Source organism: Chelon labrosus (assembly GCF_963514085.1).
Source record: "Chelon labrosus genome assembly, chromosome: 18".
Taxonomy (NCBI): Eukaryota; Metazoa; Chordata; class Actinopteri; order Mugiliformes; family Mugilidae; genus Chelon; species Chelon labrosus.
In genome coordinates this window covers 4,118,366-4,137,827 of record NC_140351.1, presented here as the reverse complement: position 1 = coordinate 4,137,827, position 19,462 = coordinate 4,118,366, and the positions used below count along the sequence as shown (strand labels likewise).

The following is a 19,462-nucleotide window of genomic DNA, read 5'->3' as shown; positions in this document are numbered from 1 at the left end:
TGAAAGGGCTGATTAACGGACAGACGGACGGAGGGAGTAGAGGGGCTGTCCAGATAACGTACTTCTCGCTTATAAGAAAGCATCTTTAGTTTGGGATAAAATGCATTTTTCTTTTTTAGATTTTTTTTTGTTGCTTTGACATGTTTCTCTTCACATCATTTCTTCTCTTTCAGCTCTTTATCTGTCCTCTCTGAAGCTCTTATCTTCCACCGTCTATTTGTGGCCGCTGACTGACACCTTGAAATCTTGTGCTGCAGCATAAACGGCTAATGGGAGGTCTGGTCTTGTGCGTGGGAAACATGTGCATTACACTATAGTCGAAATGAGATTTGAAGTTTTCATGTGCCACCATTTGCTACTCCAATCAGGATGTGATTAAAACGTCAAGCACGCTTATTTCACTTTTGTAGAGCAGCTTATAGAATTGAAAGCCCCTCACATGTTGTGCAGGGTCATTCTTTGGGTATTTTATGTTGGTCCATGCACTGATTAGATGCAAAATTGGGCACAAATAAAAAAAGGCATCACTTCAAGGATGGAAAACAATTTTTAAATTAAACTTGTAACTGGGAAGTTGTCATTTTTGCTTAAAAACGTGATGTTACATTAACTAGAGATGTCTTCTGATCCGATATTGATCTTTTAATATTCAGTATTGACCGAACCCTCTCTGATGTTAAATGTCCTAAATTTGGTCCCCTGTAGATTTCTAAAGTCTCTTCTTCTTCAACAACTTCTTCTTCTTCTTCTTCAACAGCTTCTTCTTCTTCTTCAACAGCTTCTTCTTCTTCTCGTTCTTCTACTTCAATTTCTTCTTCTTCAAGTTCTTCTTCATCATCTTCTTCTTCAATTAAACTTGTTCTTGTGTACAATGGCATGACAGTGACAATGCATAAACAATGGCCCATTAAAACACCTTGTTGAGTTAACTGAAATCGGACCGCAAACCCAACAAGTCCTTCAAACTAAACGACCACATGTATTGTTTATCCCTTCATATATCATTGGAGCATAGTTAGGGATGTAGTGATCCCGATCCAATCTTCAATAAACTGAATTTCCTTCCCTGAAGTCTTTTCTTGTCTTCTCCTAGAGTCGACTGGATTCAGTCCAGTAAATCTTTCTGTCAAAGTTAATGTAGTGTGGAGAGGGTAGCTGGTACCTTGTGTTCTCTACTCCAGAAATGTTCTGGTCATCCAACGCTGCCATAAACCCCCTAACCCTAATTTTTTGGTGGCGAATCAAGTTGGTAGTATTGAATGATGATCACCTACTACCACCTCACTGACTTCATTTTCCGGTCTCATTTCACATTAATGTTGAGGTAGCAGGTCTATGGATCATGCTTTATACTTCATACTTCTGTTGTTTGCAGAAATGAGGAGTTGCACAGAACTGACATGTGCAGGCTGAATATGCAGGCTAAGCAGGTTGGTGCTCCAGATGGAGATCTCTGATGTGGTCAGCGTCGTCATTCCAGGAAATCTCTGTTTGCACTTTCAGACTCAAAAACAATAGTTGCAGATAGTCCATGCATGTAAATCATGTTTGTTTGTTGTTTTTTTTTTTTAATGCTGCAGGGAGTTTGCACTGTTTTTTTATGATATACATAGATTTTAAATGATGAGAATAGTTTTCTCTCCAACTTGTTGTTCCTTTTCCCTCATCTGTTATTTCTTTTCACCCTTTTTTTTTTAACAAAGACTTTTATTGTGCCTCAGTTTAATTGGCGCCGGTGGTTCATGCTCACTGCTCCGTGTGAATGTCTTCTCAGGCTTCTGGATGCTTTCAGGGCTGCACAGATGAAGTAGAACATCCTCTCTGCGTGTTTTACAGAATATTCCTTTTAACCTGAAGCTGCTGAGTAAGAGTTTTCCTGCCTGGCTGATCTTTGAAGAAAGGCAGTAAAAGAAAGGAGGAGGAGGGGGTAGCGTTTGATGGTACACATATTTCCAGTTTCCCTGCATCCCAGGACATTGTTGTGGTCTATCTACTACTGTTTATGGAATAACAGGAGTTCTTTAGTCGTCAGTTCTCAGTGTTGTGGTGACAGTTCAGTGTGGTAGTTGCATGTTAGCAATCAGCGTTCAGCTTAACAAGGAGCTTAATTGAGATCACATTTGCTCCGGCAGTTCTTTGCTGTTCTTTGGAAACCAATTAGCTGTGAAGTGTCTGAACCCCGTCGCTTTCAAAGCTTGCAGTTGGAGCACAATGCAGCCGAACCTCGAGAGCTTGGTGCCGTGCCCAGAGCTGCTTTTCTGCACTGGGAAGAAAAAAAAAAAATAAATGAATAAAAATGAAACTAAATCTTGGTTTTATGGTTTACCTTTTCACACAGCCATAAACAAATCAGTGGGTGATATATCTCAAAGAATGAGCTGATGATTGATGGTTTAAAGCTTGCAGTAGTAGGGTGAGTTTATATTGTGGCTGTACCTCATCTCTATCACTAGATGGTGCTGTTTGCTGTGAGCCTCCAAACCAAACTGGAAGCCGGTGTTCTTTAGTCAAATAAATGTAAATAGACCGCCTCCAAAATAAAAATCCCATTAAAAGCCATGTGACTGGCTGTTCTCCTCCTCCTCCTCCTCCTCCTTCTCCTTTGCCCAGTAGGTTCTTTGAGCCCCCCCCCCCCCCCCCCCCCCCTTATCTTTGGGTCTTTGTGTGCATTTGATTCCCTTCCTTCCTTTCCCTCTGTCCCAGGGATTCACTTTGCTTTTGAACCTTCAAGCGTGAATCCGTACAGTGAATGAGATGTTTGTCTGTTTGTTGAACTGACTGTTTAAGGACACTTCAGTTGGAAATGCCCACGCGGGAAGAAACTACACCCTGCGTAGTCGGATCTCTCCGAGCCTGCACAACCCCGACTTATGAGCTTGGAGCCACTAGTGAGAAACATGTCGAATGACTTTATGTTTAAAAATCAGTGGCTGATGGTGTAAAACACTTAATGTGTTGTGTAGAGCAGTTTTAAAATAATACTTTACGGCATACAGAGATCTTGTAAGGTCATCTAAGCTCTCTGTTTGGCTCTGATGTAAAAACAAGCAGCATAAAGATTATTTTAATTTAGTGTTGTATTTTCAAGCATTTCAGGAAGCTTTTGCTTTGCAGACAGTCTCCTTGGCAGGACCTCCTCCCCAACCCGGAGTGGGCAATCCACCCTTTTCCGACTGAGGACCATGGCCTCAGACTAGGAGGTGCTGATCTTCATCCCAGCCGCTTGCTAGTCTCAATACATCATGTTTTATTTCTAAAACATATAAGTGTAAAATGTCCTCTGACATGTAGTGGAGTGAGGTGGAAATGGACAGACACAGATATTGATTATCCCATATGAATGCGCCACATGAAACACAGACATAGGGGGGCGGTCGTTTCTGAATTGCATGACGTCCCCATGTAAAACTAATCCCGTGCAAATAAGGCTTTACTTGAACATACGGCTAACTGTGTGATAAATCTTTATGTTTCATGGTGAAGTTTGGGGCATGGATGGATCTCTGCAGGAGAACGTTGACCGTCCTTCCTCCTTCTGTTGCTTTTGAATTTAAACTTGGCTTTTCCACCGGCCCCTAGTTTGACTGGGCTCACCACCACCACCACCACCACCACCACCACCACCACCACCACCACTGGTCACTATCATCATTTGATTGATTGATCTGGCCTGGCGCTGATGGAAGGAGGAAATCCCCGTTCTAAATTTACCCCCCCCATACGCCCACTTACCCCCCTGGAGCTCACGCCTGCTGCCGATCTAGCCACAACACATGCGCCCTTAAAGGAGGCTTGTGGATAGAAAGTGGGTGGATGGTGGGGGTGGTTGAGGGGGTGGGGGTGACGTGCGTTTGCTGGCAGGGCCTTTCGACCCGTCAGTCTATCTTTATGTCCCAGTAGTCCCGTCCCACAAGCCTCCAGAGCTCTGACCTTCCCCAGGACTTTAGAACGAGTGGAAAAAACTGGAAAGACTTGTACCTGTGTCCACCAGAGACACTTTCTGAGAAGGTAACCCGTCTTATCAAGGTATGTGGCTTTCATTTAAAGTTGACTTGTTGGTTTAAAAAAAAACCACTGGATCTTTGTTATGGTTAGATAAGATAACAGTTAGATAAGATGTTGGTTTGAGATTCTGATGCATTTCTGATTTTTAAATCGTGCGTTTGGATAAAAAAACAATTAAATAATCCACATTATGTTTGAGATGTTTGGTTCATTTGAAAGTTTTGGCTCAGATCAACAACACTGTGATGGCAGCACATGTGTACGCATATAGACAATCTGTATTTGACCCACAGTTTAAGGACCGAGCACACAGGAGATACAATAAGTAAAAATAATAGAAAATAAACACAACAATAGAAAAATTGATTATGTGTATGTGCGTGGCAGTGAAACGGTCTCAGATTTGGGGTGGGGGTGGGTGGTGGGGGTGTTTCGCTGAGCTCGTCCATGTGCGACTCATTCAGCGCGCTGTGCGACTGTCCTGGGACGCTACAGTTGTTCATTGTGCTGCACCTGCTCTCGCTCTGTCAGTCAGGACGCACACAGAAAGACAGAAATAGAGCAATGCCTAACCGGGCGACCAGCGCACACTCGTACCGAACATTTCACACAAGTTTTTCCATTTATACAAACAGTCACCACCACCAACACCACCCTGTCTTTAAGCGTTACTCACGCACTGCAAAAACTCAGCTTGAGAAAAATAAGAAAAAAGTTCTCCAAAAATGTGTGTTTTAAAGCTAAAATGAAGTAGATTTGTTTTAATCAAAGGGAAATATGAACAGAACAGCTTAGTCAGTAGCAATAGTTGAGACTTTCCAGGAAGTGCTGTCATTGCTCTGGCCTTAATTTCATCTATGGACATGTGTTAGTTGTTGTGCTGTGTTGTCAGACTGACAATAAATCAGTGAGTTTGGGTTGTTTTTAATATGTTCAGAGATGAAAAGGATCAGATGCTTGATTAAAAAAGAAACTAACTCGTCTGTGTTCATCTAAAACCTTTAGAGTTGTGCTAAAATCTTATTTTAAGCATCAACATACAACAATAACAAGTTATAACAGCTGATCAAGATCATTTAGGCACGAAAGCTGCCTAGTAAGAAGAATTATCTTGTTAGACACAAAACAACAGGCATGGTTTGACTTGATTTAACATATTTCGTCTTGGTTAGATTTCAATTTTCACCCGTTTTCTGAGCTACAACTGAAATATGTGCTGTAACTTAAAGGGGAACTACTGTTTTTTTACAACCTGGACCGTATTTCTGGCATAAATTACAATCGTTTTTGTCACCCATATAACTTTGGTGTCATTTTGAGTCGTTAGGATGATATTTAGATCCACGTATATCCATATAGTGGGAGTGAATGGGGCACCGAAACGCAGTCTCTAAATAACGCATTATCTGCCTTGAAACTCGTTCATTTCACCAATATTTTGTTAAGATACGCTAGTGCTATTCCCCGTTGAGTCCAGAGTTACCTGTTGTCTATTCACGGACGTGCAGCGGTTTGTTGTTCTTTGGCCAGCTGTTCCTCTCTCTGCCTCCACATCCTCCTTTCTACAAGCTCCTCATCTGTATACTCTGCCTCAAAACGGTAAGGACGTCCATCATAAACAAAGTCGTCGTCCACAACCTCAGAATCGGAAAAATATTCAGCCATGTTATTGATTGATTGATTGATTGATTGATTGAAATGAACGAGTTTCGTGGCAGATAATGCGTTATTTAGAGGCTGCGTTTCGGTGCCCCATTCACTGTCACTGTATGGATATACACGGATCTAAATATTGTCCGAATGACTCCAAATGACACCAAAGCTATATGGGTGAGTAAACGATTATATTTTATGCCAGAAATAAGGTCCAGGTTGTAAAAAACGGTAGTTCCCCTTAAATGATAGCCTCCTGGTAGAGTGTGAAATTCTAAAACTCGGATGCAATTCTCTCATATTTAAATGTTTAAAAATAGTCTCCTGTAAGACATCATTCAGTCGTGAAGCCCTGAGCGATAGGTTTATTTTTACCCCTCTGCTCCAAATACTCACGAGCCCTAGTTCAGAGTTACTTAATTGGCTGAGGTCTGATCTGATTTCCAGCTCCGTGGGAGGACGTGAAGTGGAGCAGCGATGTTGTGGCCGTCCTTCGGTTGCACATTGTCACCGGCTGACTGCGTCGACTGTCGCTTTTCTCAGCTGTTTGTCGTGATGTCAGACCCGGTGTGGTTTCACTGGCTCAGATTCAAAGAAACTGATCCCAGGAAGTGAACGTGTCCTGAGTACTGATGTGTATTTCCTTTCGGGGGGTGAGCGATGAGCTTCTTTGAGCCTTTTTTAAAGATCATTGTCTCACTTATTGAAGTGAAATAAATACCTCATACTTGTTTTCAGGTCTTTATTTTGGCCTGGACGTCCTCTTGTCAACTCACCAAAATCTAAAGGTTAAATAGGATTTAGAGAGGCCTTTGTTTACCGCCCCGTCCTGCCTTAATCCTACCTTATAATTTAACCCCATCAGACTGCACCGTGTCAAATTATACACGTCTGCACTAAGTGTTTATTTTCCACCAAAGCGCTACCACAGTGTTGTCTGAGAAAAGCCTCCCGTTTGTTTACGAGGATAATTTAGCCGTCTGGAATGAATTGGTGCCGCGAAATGCGACGGTTAGCGTTAGCTTGGTGGGCTGGGAGTTGTTTTTTTGAACTTGATTTGAAACCACACTACCCTAAAAAGAAGAGGGGGAAAAAAAGCACTCATTATGCAATTAAGTTTATGCATTAATCCGGTGTCACATTACTGTACAAGTGAGGAAAGCACAGCCAATATTCTTTATCATTTTAGCTCTACACAGACTCAGGAGGAGAGGATTTGTCTCTTTTAGTGTGTTCACAAGCTAGTTGCTAACTGTGTCCGTCAGCTGTTTTATCGTCATCTGAGCTGAACATGGTTAGGAAAGATATGGATGCTGTAAAACCCAAAATAAAGAGCTGAAAGTTGTTAAAACTCTCGGTAGAGAGAAAGATCCGATCTGGGCCTTTCTGTGTGGAGTTTGCATGTTCTCCCTGTGTCATGCGTGGGTTCTCTCCAGGTTCTCCAGCTTCCTCCCACCGTCCAAAGACATGCTGGTTAGGTTCACTGGTGATTCTAAATTGGCCGTAGTGTCTCTCTGTGTTAGTCCTGTGATAGACTGGAGACCTGTCCAGGGTGGACCCCGCCTCTCGCCTCAATGGCGGCTGCAGATAATCTCCGTTGTGTTTATTTACCTGATTATGCTGCATATAGAAGCTTCCAGGGTGCAGGATAACTAACGTCAATAATAACGTAACGTGTGTGTCAGAGTTGATAATGCACACACAATGAACAGCGCTGTTCTTGGTTCTGAAACGGCAGTAGGTAAAGATCCATTAAAAAAGAAAGTAGAAAGAATATTCCAGTGCCTCCTTCAAATAATGTCGGTGTTTATGTGCAGACAGAGAAGCTGAGATCAGATCTGAAGATGCCGCTGTGGACACATATGGGAACGATAGTTAATGCCAGGTCTGAACACAGGTGCTCAAAGCTGGTCAGTTGTGATCGGATAGCCCAGGACAGATGATAATGGATGGTTGGGCCATTTTGAATGTAAACTTATGTATGATTAGTGTTGCTTGAAATCAAATTGCAGCGCAGGGTTGCTGTTTGGAACGGTGTGCAACGTTTATAATGAAGCCGTCATGTCCAGTTTGACCAGATTGCCAACAGGATGCATGCACAGTGTAAAGAGATTTGAAGGGATGGTGGAACCTAAATGATTTCTTGTCTGCTGTAACTGGATCCTTCAAGAAGCCCCACTGTTTCCACACTGATGTGGATCCTCTCCAGGCTTCATGCAGCAGAGCAGCCTGCAGAGTCTTGCAGGAAGCTTATGAGCTGTGGTGGTCTCACGTGGTTGGACTTAGATGCACATTAACAGCTTTTTTATTTTAAACCCGTCGGCTCTGGTTTTAAAATCTAATTAGTGGTGATCTATGACGAGCCACTAATAGCATGTAGCTGGGGTCTGTGCCCTTGGCGTTGACCTCACAGGTGGCTGAGAAAACAGACTGTGAACAGAGAACATTAGAAAACGTTCTGCATGTGTACGTGTCGGGCCGTCCCAACGATCCACGCCCATGAGACCTTTTTTTTTTTTTTTTAAATGATCGTTATCAGGGTTCAGCCACACCTCCTTCTTCTTCTTATCCTCCTTCTTTTCTTTTTCTTCTTCTTCTGCTTCGTCGTTGTCTTCTTCTTTCCTTCTCCTTCTCCTTCTTCCCTCCTCATCCTTCTCCTTCTTCTTCCCTCCTCATCCTCCTCATCTTCCACCTCCCCATTCCTCCTCTTCCTTCTTCTCCTCCTCCTCGTCATCCTCTTCCTTATTCTTCTTCCCTCCTCCTCCTTCTCCTTCTCCTCCTCGTTCTCCTCCTTCTTCTTCTTCTTCCCTCCTCCTTCTCCTCTTCCTTCTTCTTCTACTTCTTCTTCTGTCCTCCTTCTCCTTTTTCTCTCTTCCCCTTTTCTCTTCTTCTTATTCTCCTTCCTCTTCTCTCCTCCTCGTCCTCCTTCTTCTTGCCTCCTTCTCCTCTTCCTTATTCTTCTTCTGCTTCTTCTTCTTCTTCTTTCCTCCTCCTCCTACTTCTTCTTTACGCTTTCTTCTTACCTCCTCCTCCTCCTCCATGATCTGGACGTAGTGTAGATGCATCCTTCCAGACGCTGATCACTGCAGCTCCATTTGGTTCTGTTCTTCTGGCTCATCTCGCACCACGTCGACTCTTGAGGGAAACGAGACCCTCAAGCTTTCCACCAGCGTCTCTCTCTCTATCCTCTTTAAAGTGTTCCTCTCCTCCAGGATGACAGTTCCTGGGACGGTGTCGGTGGTGTTTCGGGGGGTTGGAAACAAATTCTCTGGCAAGGGGAGGCTGATGAAGAATGCCGGGGCTTTTGCTCTCTCATGACCAGATGTGCCGTGTTTATCGCAGTAAATCACACACGTGTGTTTATTTGACGGCCAAAGTCTCGGTATGTGTGCGCTGACTTGGGGGTAGACGTCTCCCCCAGGGCTCGGTTTGAATCTGACGGTGTGTTGCAGCATTTCAAGTGCATCACATGCCTCAGCGGTCACATCATCATTGAGAAGCAGACGGTTGTAGATGCACACATGATTACATGTTAATCATAATTGAAGTTATAAGCGTAGAAAGTGTTCAGTCCGCCCGCTTTTGTTGTTTTATTTTAGACTTTAGCTGAAGCTAAATATAAGGCTTGTGATAAGGCTTGGATGTGCACATCTCCAGACCTCTGGGAGCACTTCACTCAGACTCTGAAGTCTACTCAAACATCTTATCTGTTTTATTTTGGGAAAGCCACGTCGAGGAGTTTGTGTCTCGAGTCTTGTTGTATCTATTTGCAGTGCGGCTTTAAAGGTTCAAAGACTGGGATCGTTTATGACAGGAAAGCAAGATTTGAAGCTCTGCCGGATCAGTTTGAGGTCTGTTGGAGCATATTCAAACTCAGAAGAAGAAGCTCACAGTGAAAGTAACGGGGCAGGATTGATGGTAATTGAGTTAGAGTTGCTCAAGGGTGGGGCGGTTAGCACTGATGCCTCACAGCAAGAAGGTTCTGGGTTCTAATCCAGATAGCCCTGTCATAGACCTGTCCAGGGTGTACCCCGCCTCTAGACCAATGACAGCTGGGATAGGCTCCCGCCCCCCCCGCGACCCTTCACAGAACGATCAGTTACAGAAGATGAATGAATGAATGAATGCTCAAAGGTGTGGTTTCTCGTCCTTCTTCTTCTTCTCGTCCTTCTTTTTCTCGTCCTTCTCGTCCTCCTTCTTCTGGTTCTTCTTGTCCTTCTTCTTCTTCTCCTTCTTCTCGTCCTTCTTCTCGTCCTTCTTCTCGTCCTTCCTCTCGTCCTTCTTTTTCTCGTCCTTCTCGTCCTCCTCCTTCTCGTTCTTCTCGTCCTTCTTCTTCTTCATCCTTCCTCCTTCCTTTTCTTCTTCTTCTATCCTCCTTCTTTTCTCCTCCTCCTCCTCCTCCTTGGATGGATGTTTCTTGCAGGGAAAAAAAACCTGGTGCTTCTCCAGATTCAGAAGAGATAAATTCAGATGACCAGACACCTTGTGTCATAAAGTCTAATATTACATCTGAATGTTGTTCCATGCTCTGTTTGGACCGACAGAAAAGTTTTTTAGGAGAGAGCTACAAAATCTTCTTCACCTACAAAAACTTCTGGTTTTATATGAATCGAACGACGTCTGCTTTCTCGTTTAGTTCTTTCTGTTTTCATATATTAAAGGACGAAATGTCAATTTACTTTATTTCCAGACTAAGAAAAGATTAGTTTCCTTTCAACTTTGCTCCAAATAGTGTGTTGTATCACTAGCCTGACGTGAACTCACATGGGGAAATCACTTTTGGTGACTCCGCATTGGTCCCTAATGTGTAAGGAGTTCAGTTATTGTATTTAAGCTCAAAGTCCTTTTTTTCCCTCACTTTTATTACTTAAAACACTAAAAGGGTTCATTTCATCAGGATACAGATCTCGGTGTCGTCCAGATCTAACAAACCTCTAACCCACGTCGCGAGTCGTCACAGACATGTTGCAAGAAACACTTTTCAACACACTCTGAAGGTCAGAGGTAGAAGAATCTGTTTGCTTCATACTGAAATCCCATCATGCCTTGTGAAAGACATCAAACAACATTGCAAATGGGGTTTTAACCTTGGCCTCCCTCCCTCCCTTTTTTCCAGCTCCCTTTATGTGTGCATATGAATATCCTAACCTTTCATTCTCCACAACCACCCCCCTCCACTGTGAGTTATGGCCCGCGCTGTAGAGGTTCAGGTTCTGTTATGTGTCTGCAGAGAACCTTGCGCCCCTCCGTCTTCAGACCAAGCGGATATTTTTCCTTGGGGATGCTGTAAATCTGGACTTTATTTCTAAGAGCAAACAATTATAAATGCCATTTTCTTCCTCTCTCTCTTTCTCTTTTCTCCAACCATGAAGGTGATGTCTCCATTAAGCTCTTTTCTCCCGCAGACCTGTCGGGATGCCTTCCTTCAGCACACCAGGGGTCATTCCGAGTGCAAACACGAACTATCTGGAAGTGTTTATCTAATAATGACCCAGTGACTGGCTGCACATATGACTCAGTCCGGGCTGAACTAGCCTCCACCTTGAACATCTGGGGGGATGATTAGTGGAGAGGTGTGGCTGTGTTATTATGATATTAAACACGACCCGCCTCGCTGTTGCTGCTGCTAGATCTCAGGAACCTGAAGAGTTTTTTTTTTCTCGTAGTGTTTGACATCTCACCAAAATATCCGCCCCGGCTTTGACGTTGGTTTTTATAAATAACATATTAACAACGGATGTGACTGCTAACAAACGCTTTCTGACGCTGCTGTAGCGTACAGACTATTTCTAATGCTTCATCTGCATTTTTATGTTCAAGTTTCACTGATTTCATCTGTTAGTCTTTTAGTACTTGCATTTCATCTGTTTTCATTACTCTGCTTTAGATTGAACCTTTAATGGCACGTTAAATCCTTTTAGTGCTTCTGTTGACACTTGGCTGCAAACATATCTCAAGACAGGTTATAATATTTAAGCCTGCACTTTATAATGTCTCTAGACCTTTCTGGTTTGAAGATGGATGCATGAATTTACTGCCGTTATCTTTAGTTTCAGCCATAGACTGTATATAAATATGGACAACACATCTCCACTTCCTTACATTGGCTAAACTGGCGCTATTTTCCCGGGGATTTGGAGCCAGAGTCTGATCAGTACGACCCGAGGGTGGAGCCACGTGGAGCTGTGATATCAATGCCCCGCCCACACTTCCTCCAGACTCACTTGTTTTCGTTTAATTAATGCTATGCTCTGCTCTACCTCCACCAGTTACAAAGAAATGCTGGATTATACACTGGACTTATTTAAAAAAAAAAAAAAAAAAAAGTTTTTACAACAGAGAGGTTGCCATGGCAACTGGTAGTCACATCCTGTTTCTATAGCGTCAAAAAACTAACGTTATTCAAACTTATTCAAAAAAAATTGCGTCAACATTATATTAACTACCTAAAATGACTTGGAAAAAATGTATTTGACGTGTATTTTAGTGTTTTAGTTTGGTCCAAGTCCCGCCTACTAACATGGAGGGGGTGGAGCTTATGACCTATGCTGCAGCCAGCCACCAGGGGGAGCTCTACTTGCCTTGCCTTCACTTTTGAGGAGCAGTTCCGCCGTCCATCTTTATACATGTCTATGGTTTCAGTGCTGTGTTTTAGCATCACATGTCAGAGGCCGCTGTTAAAGCTTTGAACGTAAGCACAAATTATTGTCACCGACACTTTACTTCTCACACGGCTGTACTAAAAAAAAAATCATCTAATGATCTCACTTGAAATATGTGCGAGGTTCCTGGGGATATGTGGGCGGTCACTGCTTTGTTTTGCAGTGTATTGGCAAAGACGGCTGCACCTTAGTCCACTTTGTGCTCTAACTGAGCTCTGACACAGTTTTAAACTCTTTTTTTTTTAACTTTATTTTACTCTGTTGTTAACTTAAATTGGTTCCTACAGAGTCTTTAACGTTGGTAACGTTGGTGTTAAAATGATTAAAAAGAGTTTGAAAACCCTTCTTCGCACCCAAACTTTATGTTAGATTAGATGTAAACTTTCGTCTTTTGAGTTTTCTGGTCACGTAATCAGTAGCAGACCTAGCACTGATAAACTAACTTAGAGTGGTTGGGTTCATTTGCACTTTCGTTTTTTCCAATTTTAAGACGTTGGTCTTCTTTATCTTGGTTTATTTATATTAGTTGGTCATAGTTGGCATCTTTGTGGACTGGAAATGATGACAAAGCTTATCTTAGAGCACCTGCTTAGACATGAATACGGATGCCAAACAACTTTCCTGCTTTTGTTCCAAAGCTGACTACCGTATAAGTAAGTGCTTTCGAACTGGCTGTTGACAAGGAGCTACCAACTCTTCGTCACCTTGAGAAAGTGGCCCTTAGAATCAAATTAATGACTCCGGTTGCAAAGAAGCCTCACAGTCATTGAGTTTTTAGATCCACCATTGACATGTTGGTTGTGTTGTTCTTTGTCAGGGTTGACTTTGCCGACACGGGTGACTCAGCCAAGATTCAAGCTAAGCAAGCATTTTACCTCATTGATGATATGCATGCCATGTCACTTAGATTAAAAGAACAAGACCGGTGTTACATCACCGTGGCAACCTGTAAGGTCTTGCCCATACTTGGCAGAAAGGACTCATTGTCGCTAATGACAGGGTAAAGAGTACCAGGTGGGTTTTGTAGGACTGATGTCATCCCTGAAGCAGACGAGTCAAAGAAACAAACATTACATAGAAGGCAGACAGCCAGGTGGTAGATGATGGTAGGTTTAGTAGGATCTCAGAGATCAGTGATCTAATTTCATGACATTAAATGTGCCTCGTTGAGCATTTTTTACATTGTTCAGTTAAGTTAACCCAATTATTTTTAAAGTTTTAGAGTCAAACTGATTTAAAAACCATTATATGTGGAAGTCCAAGTACTTACCTGGATCACTGTACGTCTCAACCAGTTTATTCACCAGAGGCCAAACACAGAAGTAAGTATTGAGGTCTCACTATCCAGAGAAGAGTTTACTCACTTTTTGGAACCAATTATTTGAAGAACTGGCGTAATTATTCAGTCCTCCATATTACTGCTCGACTAGACTGCAGCATCTAGGAGTACGGTCGAGTCTTTGGGAGTTACACATGTGACTCAGGTTCTATGAGTTCATCATGAATTACAACATAGAAAGAATTCATGAAAAATGCTCCAGATTAAAATAAAAAAGGAGACTCTCCATTGACTGGAGAACACTTAAAGAAGGGAATGGACTGATGTACGTTATGTGCATGTCTTGACTGTGTTTTTGAAATTTTAAAAATGGCAACAAACCATCCTAATTTATTTAATTTAAACCAAATCAGTTGGCTGGTACAGTCGGATAAATTGTACCGGTGCCACATTGGTTTTTAGCAGTTATCTGGGACATACAAGAATTTCTGGAGTCTTTTAATCTTTCTATAATTTTCTTTCCTCTTAAACGTTAGCGAGTGAAGTCGCGTCAGAAATACAATTTTCTCAATCACTGTCTAAACTATGAGACTGATTAGCGTGCATCAAGTTACAGTCAAACTGCAGCTGCAACAGTCAAAAATCTGGATGACGGCAAAAACTGTTGATATTTTTTTAGTTCAGACACTTCCTTCAGTAAGTTCTACCTACAGTACACCAATCAGCCACAACATTAAAACCACTGACAGGAGAAGTCAATAACAATTGACCATCTTGTGACAATTCAGTGTTCTACTGGGAAACTTCTGGACCTGGCATTCATTGGTGTGGATGTTACTTAGACATGTAGCACCCGCCTAGACCAGACCAGACCCCCGCCCCCATAGCAATGACACTCCTTGGATGGCATCAGCCATCCCCCCAGGATGCAGCCACAAAAATGCTTTAGGAACAACTCAACTAAAAAAACATGAAGAACAGCACAAGGTGTTGACCTGGTCTCCAAATTCACTAGATCCCAAACTGATCAAGAATCTGTGGGATGATCCACAGAGGCCCCTCCCCTCAAATGACCCCCCCTCTAACAACATCCTGTTGCCAGACACCACAGGACACCCTCAGATGTCCATTCTCTGATGAGTTGTTTTAGAAGGTCATCATAATGTTATGCCTGATCTGTGTAGATTTAAACTACTCCTGTTTGCACTCACCACCTGATAAGATCTAACAACCATCAGTTGATATATTTAATTTTAATACGTTTTCATGACTCATTGCCTCTCAGTCTGGCAGTACTTTAATTAATTACAGGCTCCAGCGTTGCGTGCAGGTAGCGCTCTACCCATCCACTCAGCTCCGGCTCCAATTGGCAGCTTTGTGATCTATGTGTTCTTGTCCTCTGCTCCCATAGTGAGCCAGATGAGCTCATCTGAGAAAAAAGATCCAGACACACCACCTCTAAAGTTTACACGCCACAGCCAGTCAGCCAGTCATTCATCAGTCGGCCTCCCTGTGTGTAGCCCTCGATGGTTAAGGATGGACAGATGTGATTGACAGATGTTATGATGTGTGTTGCAGCAAACCTGGCTTAGATTTACAAGAAGTTGAAGAGAACTCTGCATGAAATTTGTTTGTTTGTTTTTTTGCTATTGTCATCATTCTGCTGACACTAAATTGAGAATTTGCGGTCGCATCCATCCACTAGATCTGCTTTGTGTTGACGTTTGCGTTCTTGCTGGTGACAGCCTTTGCTCTGCGCGCTGCAGACAGATAAGACATGACTTGAAACGGCGTTCAGCCTCCCTGCAGTGGCCTCTCGGTGTAACAATAAGGGTTCATTGTCACACTGATGCATTTTGTGTGTTTTTCTGTCGCATTCTTGGCGTTCGCTCGCGCCGCATTCCTACCGGGGAACGGGGCTGACTTGATTTACCCTGAAACACATGAACACGGGGTTTACGTGCGCTCCGAGCTCGAGTGTGTTTAAACGGAGCGGCGTCAATAAATCTTCCCCTTCCGCCTGTTGGGTGCCGCTGCTCTTGGAGAAACCAAAACTGTTAGCGTAATGATACGCTTGCGTACAAGCAGACATAGCAGAGCTCACATTCTGCATCCCCTTCTGTTTTTTCCTCCTTCGCGACTTTTTGTTTCTCGCCCTTCCCGTGTTGCACGCTGTTCCTTTTATTTTGTCCCCGCGGAGAGATGACTGGAATTTCTCATCTGACTGAGAGGGTCATTTTCAACTTTCTCCTCTTCCTCCCCCTCCCTCCTTCTCTCCTGCTCTCTCGTTATTTCCACTCCGTCCTCCAAACCCTGCACACTTCTCTCTCTTTTTTTTTTTTTTTTCTGACGCTCTGCACCGGTTTCTTTGGCATCCCGCTTGCATGTGCGAGCCAAGGGAAGGCAGTGCTCTTGTGGGACCCTCCTAACTATCTCTCTCTCTCTCTCTCTCTCACACACACTGTTTTGGTTTTTCCTCTCCTCTTTGCCTGTCAGGCTCATTCTGAAAGCGTGTGCAGGACAGGAAGACGCTTTGCCTCAATCTGTAGTCGGGACCGGGTCTAATTTTCTTGCCTTTGCTAATGAGCTTAGCCCCGTGCTGAGCAGCTTTTAGCTTTTAGCCCTGCAGGTTGTTGTTGTTGTGGTCGTAGTAGTAGCGGTTAGAGCGAGGAGCCAGAGCGGAGGAATAGATGGAGGAAAAGAGGCAGAGCTGCAGCCACAGCTTCACCGCTCCTCTGTTTACCTACCAGGACCAACTCTGATTGTCCCGGCACTGCGGCTGGGACGACTCTCTCTCCACTCTCTCTCTCTCTCTCTCTCTCTCTTTCTCTTTCCCCTCCCTCCCTCCCTCCCTCTCTTCTGTGCCCCTCTCTAACACTACCTGACTCCCTTCTCTCTCTCCCTCTCCGCCTGTCCCGGAGCACTGACAAAGTGCTTTTGTAGCTGCATCACCTCTTGGGCAGCTGCTCCTCTTTCTCTCCCCCTCCTCCCATCCCCTCTTCACCTCCGTCTTTCCAATTCTTTTCACTTCTTTTCTGCCTCAAGCTCTCGAAAACTGACTTTGTGGCCAAAATGTACCGGAACCCGTGGATCTCGAATTACCTGAGTCACGTCAAGTTCTGCGGCCAAGGTAAGCGTTTGGACTCGGGCTTCAGAGAGGCTTTGGGACAGGTTGCTCCGGTTGTGGGTGCTGGGAATCCGAGCTCTCGGATGTTGGCAAGCGACAAGCTGCAGACTCCCTTCCTCTCCGTCTCCGCTCACTGTCCTGCTTTGCAGCCAGCTGCCCTTGCACTGCAGCTGTAGCCTCCAAGGACACGTACGTAGCGAGAGATAAGGGACCCTCAGCGCCGCAGGGGGGCTGTTTTAGGGCGGAAGCTATTTCGCGATTGCACAGCTACTTCAGCTCTGATTTAGTAGTTTTATGGATGCATGTGCAAACCATGGCTGTATTCTTGACCACAGTTTGCAATAGATAATTAAATATGCGACTGCAAGTTCAACCAGCCGGTCAACACAAAAGTTAAGGACCTGTAGTGAAAGCAGAATTTTGCAAACTGCAGCATTTGCAACTTCATCTCAGTTAATGTTTGTGGAATTTGACTAAAATATTGGAATTATTTGCCAGTTTCTCAAAGTGTCTCCAGTCCAGAAAACAGTTCATACATTCTGCCATCTGTGCACAGCCGTTGCACCACCGACTGGCCTCTGCATCTCTGGGAGTGCTCCTCATTCCCATCCTCCCCTGTCATATTTTCTGACTGGGAGCTGGGAGTGTCGAGATCTGGCTGGGAATCTACAACAGGTGGCCCCACAGTTTCAGGCCTTTATCCGAGCACAGAGACCGGTGGTTTTGGGCAGAGGAGGGAGGGGGGGGCGGGTTTGCGCTTGTTTGAAGGGTTTAAGGAGTTTAAGATGTGTCAGAGTCGCTGCCCTTTGCCCTCTGTCTCGTACCCAGAATTGACTTTGCGGCTGAGCTGCTCGTGCGCTCGTCGTTGTTATTTCAGACTTAATTGGCTTATTTCGTCCTTTTGTTAAGTCACTGAGTTTCTGATTCATTAAAGCGTCTTAAGCGTCTGTCGCTGAGGAAGCTTTGCTTACAACTCGACTCTCCCTGCAGGCGAAGTAGGTGAGCAACTGTTGAGTTTGTGGGGCATGTTAAGACTTAACACATGTAGTGTGATGTAATGCAGACGGTTAAAGAGTGACACGCTTCCCTTTGGGCTCGTTGTAATCCCAGGAGTTGAAGTTAATCCTGTATCTCAACTTGGGACATGTGCTCACCCCTCCACCCCCCCCCCCATGCCTCCCTGATTACTACACTCCGTTTATCGAGACATTGAGTAAGCGTGTGGTGTTTGATTGACACCTCATGCACCATGTCCTTGCTGCATAGTAGCCTCCTGAGGTTAATGTCAACTTTAGCACATTAGCATTCCCAATGCTATCTTAGCTAGCGTCACTTCAGAGCCTGAATGTCACTCCACTGAATCGTGAAATTATTTTATTCGTCCCCCGTGCTTCATCGGTGTCGAGCCTCTTTTTACAGCCTCATCAGGGCCGGTGTTCCCCCGCGGCTACAGCAGCCGGAGCGTTTTTGTGTAGATTACAGCCGGCATCAAAGGCTCGGTGACATCTGTCGTCACTGTTTCTTTTTGAGGAGATGGGGGTGGGGTTTTTTTGTTTTTTGTTTTTTGTTTTTGCCTGCATGGCACGACATATACAGTAGAGTATATGAGGTGTGAAAAGGAGAACAGGTCCTGGTTGTGGAGAACTCTACATGTTAGCCCCCAGGGGAGAAAATGCTTTTGTTGTTCTCACACAAGCAGCTAATTCACCTCAACGTTAGCATCTGGTTTAGTTTCACACCTTTTTTTTTTTTTTGCTTGAAGGGTGTTTCTGGTGTTTGTCAACTTGGGTGTTATTGGTTATGAAAACCCTACACCGATCAGCCACAACATTAAAACCACTGACGGTAGGAGTAAATAACATTTAAACCATCTTGTGACAATTGAATGTTCTGCTGGGAAACTTTTGGACCTGGCATTCATTGGTGTGGATGTTACTTAGACATGTAGCACCCACCTAGACCAGACCAGGCACCCCCACCCCATAGCAATGACACTCCTTGATGGCAGCAGCCATCCCCAGCAGGATGCAGCCACAAAAACACTTTAGGAACAACTACAAAAAACATGAAGAACAGCACAAGGTGTTGACCTGGCCACCAAATTCACTAGATCCCAAACTGATCAAGTATCTGTGGGATGATCCACAGAGGCCCCTCCCCTCAAAGGCCCCCCACTAACAACATTAATGTTGCCAGACACCACAGGACACCCTCAGAAGGCCCATGTCCATTCTCTGATGAGTCACCACAAGGGAGACCTGCACAATATTAGGAAGGTGGTCATAATGTTATGCCTGATTGCTGTATATTGCAGAGACTTGGGATGCGTGGTGCAGCCTTGAACGGCTTTTGAAAGGTCATCTCTGTTGTAGCAAACTGAATAATCCGTCTTCTTTCACTTTAAAAAGTAATCCTTTGACTGTTGTCAAGGTTACTGTGCACTGCAAAAAGGATCTTCTAGCAGCTGCTTCAGCACGGTGAAGATTACATAAACCAAGAAATGTGGCTCAGGTGAAACCCAAACCTGATTCCATGCTCTGACACATCTGCAATTCTTTTTTTGGATCATGCAACAGATCATAAACCCCGGAGCCAGAACTCAGATTGTGCAGAAATCATGGAGAGACATTAGGAAAAGAACAGTCGAAGTAATAAAAAAGAATCTTGAAGCATAACCTCCTTGGTTAGTGCCAATAACATAACATTTTGACTTTATTTATGTGTCTAGCATCAGAT

The 19,462-nt window shown here is 44.0% G+C and overlaps 1 protein-coding gene across 1 annotated transcript in view; it reads left to right on the top strand.

Annotated features, from left to right (window-relative positions):
* Window positions 1-16,259: 16,259 nt before the first annotated feature.
* Window positions 16,260-19,462, top strand: part of svila (supervillin a) — a gene marked incomplete at its 3' end in the record, with an annotated part of 48,648 nt that continues 45,445 nt past the window's right edge. Inside the window, 1 exon segment of the mRNA XM_084566563.1 lies at window positions 16,260-16,729. Coding sequence (XP_084422689.1) covers window positions 16,672-16,729 — 58 coding nt within the window. The 5' untranslated portion in view covers window positions 16,260-16,671.